This window comes from Malania oleifera, chromosome 9, assembly GCF_029873635.1.
Source record: "Malania oleifera isolate guangnan ecotype guangnan chromosome 9, ASM2987363v1, whole genome shotgun sequence".
Classification (NCBI taxonomy): Eukaryota; Viridiplantae; Streptophyta; class Magnoliopsida; order Santalales; family Ximeniaceae; genus Malania; species Malania oleifera.
Genome location: NC_080425.1, coordinates 77,860,777 through 77,867,553, shown reverse-complemented (window position 1 = coordinate 77,867,553; position 6,777 = coordinate 77,860,777). Strand labels below are relative to the sequence as shown.

The window sequence follows — 6,777 nt, the reverse complement described above, 5'->3', positions numbered from 1 at the left end:
TACTGATTTGGCCATTTAGATATTCTGTTTACAACACCCAAAACCAAAGCCCCAAGGAGCTGCAGTTATGTTTTGTATGCTACAGTGTGGGTATCTATGTTGTACTCTTGAACTCTGCTCTGTTGTTTTATGAGTGTTTCAGTAATATGTGTATGCTTCAGAAACAGTAGTTTACTAACAGAAGCACAGACAGGCACAGCCAACCTGCATTGCTCTCAAGAAGGAAAAAATGAAAAGAATATATTAATGGTAGGAGTGTACTTTTTATCATGACAACCTCTACTCATATTACAGAAATAACATGGATTGGACGCTGCAACACAATTAAGTACAATGGAAAGTAAAAGTGCGCGTAATTCTGTGTTATACCCAATTGGGAAGACAAATAGCATTGGCAGGGAAAAAATTTATTGATGTACATATAAAATTATTCTTGAAGACAAGACTCTGGCGTAGCTCGTCCCCTTTTGATTTTCCACAGGCGCAAGCCGAGCTGCTTCACCTATACACATCCAGTTACCGGTATACGGGGAAAAATCATTAGCACTTCATAGCATTCTTGAGGTTCCGTACAGTCATTACGAGCTTCTGCCTTTCCCCCTCTACCTCAGCAAACTTCAGGCTTATTTCTGAATACCTATCCTGCATTTCCTTCAGTTCGCCTTCCATTGATCTGTTCCTCTCATTTAATAATGCCATTTCAGTTAACAATTCATTGAGGTTGCGTTGATCTTTGGTACTAACAGTGGGGACTTCTGTTTTTTCCTCTGAGATAACATCATTGCTGAGGAGAAACAAAAATTATAAATGACCATTAGACTCCTATTCAAAATCCAAATGCAATCAAACCAGGACTCTGTCATTACTCTCCTAAGCTATATTCGCTTTTGGACAAGTAATGGTTGCTAGGAAGGCAGTAGAGAAGAAATGAGTCATACCTCTTAATAAATGACATCTGCATCCCGTTTTCCTCGGACCTGCATGCCATCCCGCTCAAATCATCAACTGCGTTCCTCCCTTCCTCTGGTCTACCATTTGGAGAAATGTCACTGCTATCTTCAGCCACCTATATCACAAATTGAACAATAACATGAGCTATTACTTCTCATACAACTGGATGATATTGAAGGCAAACATAACATTTTTGGCCTATGCAATCAGCTGACTCAACAAGCTTGAGATCCAAAATCCAAAAGAATTTATTTTGGACTTGGCTGGAAGCAACCTTAAAAGGAAACTGAAAATTTAGGTGCAGACCAAGAAAGTAATCTGTAGTTCAATTTTATATAACTTTTCTGTATTTTTTTTTTTAATTTTTATATTGCTGCTCCATATTATGTGTGTTCATAACAAGCTTATGAAGAACTCTAAGAGCATCTCTAAACAATTCAATTTACTAAAACTGGTAAACAACAAAACTAGTTGGCAACAGCATGTATCTGATGCAACATATACAACCACAGGCTACAAACCTTAAAGAAACTTGCACTGTTCTGATGGAGCTCTCCCACTCTACTTTCTAATTCTTCAATTTTATTGAGAAGATCCTTCTCCTTCTCCAGAAAAGTATTTGATGACTTTTCAAGTGCGGCTTCCTTTAGTTTTATCTGTCCCTGTCAGACATAGAAACATCCAGTATAGTGCATTTAGAATCAGAGACAAACATTCAGCATAATTCATAATATCATATTTGTGATGAATGGATCAAGAAATCAATTGAACAAGGCTATTGGCAGTGTATGAAGGCCATGGTTCTGCTAGAAGAAGTGAGATATTGGCAAGAGTTTATGTCAATCATGGTGCCCGAAGGAAAATTTTTTCTACCAGGATTTAGGCCTTAGTGACCATTTACACCTTCCATATTCTAATTAAAATTTCTGTCAAGCATATGACACGAAGTAGCATATTTACCTCAAGCAACTTTATTTTCTCCTTCAGACTTGTAACCTCCTTGGAGGCTCGAGGAACTGGAGGAGACTTGTTGCTTCTCTGAATTGCCTTTGTTCCATCTAAAACTGCAGGCCGCGCATTACTATCCTTAAGCTTCTTCTCAATGCTGGACAATGCATCATCCTTCTTCTTTAGGTCAGCCTTTAATTGCAACACCTGCTTTCTTAATTTCTCTTTCTCTAGCTCTCCATCAGACATAGATTTCTTCAAGTCATTATACTGAGCTGTCAGTTTTTCCACTTCTGACTTCAGCATTTTCACTGCCTTCTCCTTCTCATCCTTGAGATACTTCATACTATTCAGTTTCTCCACTGACTTCTCCACTTCTGTCCTTGCCAAAACAAGCATACCTTCTAGTTCATTTTTTTCTATGTCCCCTCTCTGCACCAACAATTCAGTTTCTTTCATTGACGTCTTCATTTGTTCCATTTCAGCAGTAACACTTTCTCCATGTTCAGCCTGCTCAGAAAGCATCTCATTTTCTGTTTTGAGCCTTTGCGCATCTGCTCTGAGTGTTAGGATCTCCCGTGAGAGATCTCCACAAACTTCCTCCTTGTGTTTTTTCTGATGCTCAAGTCGCTTGGTATTATCCTCGATTTCCATCATCATCTGTTCTATTTGACTGGTCTTCAAATCTATTTGGTTGGAAAGCCCTAGCAGTTTCGCCTCATAAGAATCCCTGACAGACTGAAGCTCTTGTTCGGCTTTGTGGAGCAATGCTTCTAAATTACTTTTCTGCAGACGCAGTTCAGTTGCTTCTGTCAGTGCTTTTGTAGCCAGCTTCTCATTTGCATCAAAACTAGATGCCATTTGCATAGAAAGCCTTTTGAATTCCTCCTGCAGCCTTTCTGCTGTACTAGCATTTTTCCACCTTGTCATTCTCAAGGCTTCCTCAGCTCGGATGGCTCTCTGCTCCTGCTCAACTTTAGCATGCATTAATGAGTCTAGATCAGTTTCGAAGTTCTGTGCCTGTTTCTCCAGTTCTTCTTCCAAGCTCTTCACTTGGGTTTCAAGCTCTTTTATGGTGGCCGAGGAATCTGATAATTCTTTTGACTGCTTACTCAGCTGATTTTCCAGGTTCTCAATCTGGGTTTCAAGTTCACATAGGGTGTCAAAAGAAGGCGAACATTCATATTGCATCCTCAGTTGTTCTTGCAGCTGGCTTTGCTCCAGTTTATACAAGATGTCGTGATTTTCCTGTTTCAAAATTTCATAGTCAAGGGCAAGCTGCTCCATCTGCGTCTCTAGCTCATCCTTATCTCTCCTATAGATCTCTATTTCACTGTAAAGGTCTATGATCTTTTGCTCAAGCAAGTGTGTTTCCTTGGTATCCCTGTGCTCCATAACAAGCTCTTCCAATGCCTTTTGTTCTTCATCATTCACTTGGTTTGAGATGGTTTCCTGTAGCTCTACATCGTTTTCACTAGTTGATTTCCTGCAGATATTCGATATCTCCCTATTCTTCTGTTCCAGCATTTCATCTAGGTCTTGCACCACAAGAATTAACTCTGAGTTAGAGTCCTGTGTCTTCTGCAGTTGTAAACGAAGGTTTGCATTCAGGTCCTTCTCATAATCCAGTTCTTGTCTGAGTTCTTCAAGTAGAGCCCGTGGATCCCCATTTTCAAAATGAAACTTGCTTTTAACTTTTGCCTCAGTTGTGTGATTCTTAATGCCCCTCAGTTTTTCGCATTCAACCTTGAGAGCATCTCTCTCCTCTTTCAGGCTAACCACTTCTCTTGAGAGTTCCTGACCTCGTTTACCCTCTTTTACTATCTGCTTTCGGAGAGTCTGTAATTCTAATTCAGACACTTTGGCCTGCTTAGCCAGAACATGGAGTTCACTCCTCAGATTTTCGACCATAACATCTGAATCATGTTGAGAACTCACCATCTGAAGGGCATCCTGGGAACTGCTTATTGAGTCATCTGTGCTTAATTCATGAGCAGAGCCCACCGTCCACTCCCATTGTGATCTTTGATGCTCTTGGTATACCGACATTGCAGCATTGCTTATTGGTTTCTGAGGAACTGAAGCAAAGCTCAGAGATGGTAGAAAGGCCGTAGAGTCATGATGGATGTTATTTTTCAGTCCAAGTTCTCGTGGAGTGTTAAATCCAGAACTGCTCTCAGAGCTCGACAATGTAATATCAGATCCACTGGTTGTTCTGTCATTCCCATTTGGCTCAACATTGTGCCCATCCTGCAAAAGAATGAAGAAACACAACTATAACAGGACGTTTGTTTGGCAAACATATTACATGCATAATATCTTCAACACCATTAAATTGCTAATGAGTAAAGTGAAGTTATCAAACATCCAAAAGAATAAATCCAAAATATTTTTGAAAGAGAAAAATTGCACAAAAATTGGATCCTTTGGCTGGATAGGTTGAGACCTTACTTCGGTAGAATTACTTCTGGTGCTTCCATGAGTATCGTCAAAGCTTAAATGGGCCCTCAAAGTCCTGTCTTGCTGTTTCATCTTTGTGTCTTCACTTTCCTCAGCTTCTCTGCCAAGCATTCAAGCAAGACAGACTTCACAATTAGTACTGTAATCACAGGTCCTCAAAACCTGGGAAGGTGAATGAACAACAATTCTGAAGATTTAGTTTTACCTCTGATCCACATTTTCCTGCATCCTCAGAATCGATACCTATTTCAAAAATGACAAACTAAACTTATGAGGATAGGAACCTCGATAGCCATTGGATATTAAATAATGCACTTCGCCCAATATTGAAGTTTACTCATTTAATGTCATCACAACTTTTGAATTTGAAATATATTGTTAGTTAATAGAAGAGAGAGAGAGAGAGAGAGAGAGGGTACTAACATGCAATACTGCATCATAGTTTGAATTCTTAAGGGGAAGAGAAACAGATGAAGGCTTGGTTGCCTCAGCATATTCTGCAAAATCAATAGAAACTTCTCCAACAACACCAGCCTTTGACAATCCCTACAAAAACCCAACGAATGAAAGCATAAGAAATGAAAACTTGTTGATTGAATAGCACTGAAAAATCACTGAAGGCCAAGAAATTTGTAAAATCTCATACAGTTGAGACGCGGAACTGATAAATTCTCTCCAAAATCTTCCCCGTTTTCGAGTCCTGCATGAATTTAATCGTTTCATACACAGGAGTTTCCCAGCTACAGCTCCCATCCCGAACTGTAGCTTTCTCTAATCTCACTGTTGGCCTTCCCACCTCCACAGGAATCACGGATATCATCAATGCATCCCCTGGCAACTTTGGCACCTGAAAAATATTTTTTTTTTTTTTAAATTAAAAGATTAGAAATGCTTAAAGCTCCAATTCCTAATCTCGTTCCCTTGCTCACAACAATAGCTCCCAGATTCTCGTTTTTTTAATGTACCTACCATTTGGATAGATGATGTATGACTGGAAGAAAAGTGTACTGTAAATCAAAGAAATTTTCCACTCAGACACTGCCCAAAACAAGTGATTTTCCCAGATAAGCTGGCCTTTTGATTTTTGTTCTTAAACCAAAAAGGGGGAAAATTACTCAAAATTTATTTTCTTTTTCTCTCAGCACATTTCCCCACCAATCCATTCCGTAAAACCCAATCTTGGGCCTTACCAATCAACCCAATGTAAGGTGAAGCAGGGAAACGAGGAGCATTTTTGAATATACGGGCAGATACCAATTTCCTAGTACCTGGGTTGCATGAAACTGCAATTTGAAAACAGCCTTGATCTTGTTCTTCTCGCTCCTCCATCTCGCCGACTTGAACATCTTTCTCTCCCGGCCTCAATTCAGCATCGTTCTCGTTCAATCCGAGCTTCCGGGAGCTCAGTCCGACGCGTCACCGAAAAGTACTCCGACCCATCAGAGCTCCGGCGAAACCCGCCATTGCCGGGACGGATCAGTTGCCAATGCTCCGGCAGAAAAAGAGAAGAAGAAGAGCAGCGAAGAAGTGAGTAGACTAAATTCTCAGCAGAGTACCAATCCGAGTTCAACTCGGTAAATGGATATGCGATTTCAGTAGAAGATGAACCAGATAGATCTGAAGAGTTTGTGAATTTATGTTGCGAGCATACTCTCTCTCTCTCTCTTACTGGTTCACTTGTAACAGCCTCTGGGAAAGAGAAGATGACTCATTTTTCAACAAAGGAAAAAGAAACACAAAAACAGAGAAATTAAAAAACGAAGGAGAAGCTTCTGCGTGATAAATTTAACGAATTATTATTATTATTATTATTTTAGCTAGCCAAATAATTTAATGAATAATTAGGTGATGAATAATGGGGTATCCCAAACACTGCCCTTTTGAATTTGACGTAACCCTCTTACCATGTACACCTTTTTGATTTTACATAAATGCCCTTCTATTTTTGCTATTCTTGGAAATGCCAAAAATAAATTATTCTGTGCTAAATTTGAGATTCTAAACTTCAATTTAAATTTGTGCCAATTTTTTTTATATAAAATTATATTGAGTACATTGAAATTCATACAAATTTAAATTTAAGGTCTGAATTTGGTGTTTCTAATTATGCTATGGTCCCAAATATAGAGTATTTAGGAGCATCCAATTTAGACATTATATTTAGGAAATTGTAAAGTTAGGCAAAATAAACTATAAAATTATATTAAAAATTTAAATATGGTTAAAAATACAAATATGTTCTAACGTGAGTAAAATATTTTCAAAAAATCAAATACGGCTGATGGGTAAATCAAAATTTTGTTTATTTACTTTTTATATATTTTATTTGCTTTCATAATCAAAATAAAAATATAAATTCTCCATATTTTCCTTTAAGCTTCAAGCAAGACTTTATTTTTTCGAATTCACACATATTGA

The 6,777-nt window shown here is 38.5% G+C and overlaps 1 protein-coding gene across 1 annotated transcript; it reads right to left on the bottom strand.

Moving 5' to 3' along the window:
- Positions 1 to 225: 225 nt before the first annotated feature.
- On the bottom strand, positions 226 to 6,160 carry LOC131164478 (intracellular protein transport protein USO1-like). Its single transcript, XM_058121691.1, has 9 exons — positions 5,628 to 6,160; positions 5,006 to 5,206; positions 4,783 to 4,905; positions 4,565 to 4,602; positions 4,351 to 4,459; positions 1,912 to 4,149; positions 1,473 to 1,613; positions 939 to 1,066; positions 226 to 784 (listed from the first exon to the last, which is right to left on the bottom strand). Exons 1-9 carry the CDS (start codon positions 5,703 to 5,705, stop codon positions 541 to 543), a joined length of 3,300 nt encoding a protein of 1,099 aa, XP_057977674.1. The 5' UTR covers positions 5,706 to 6,160; the 3' UTR covers positions 226 to 540.
- Between the last annotated feature and the right edge of the window lie 617 nt (positions 6,161 to 6,777).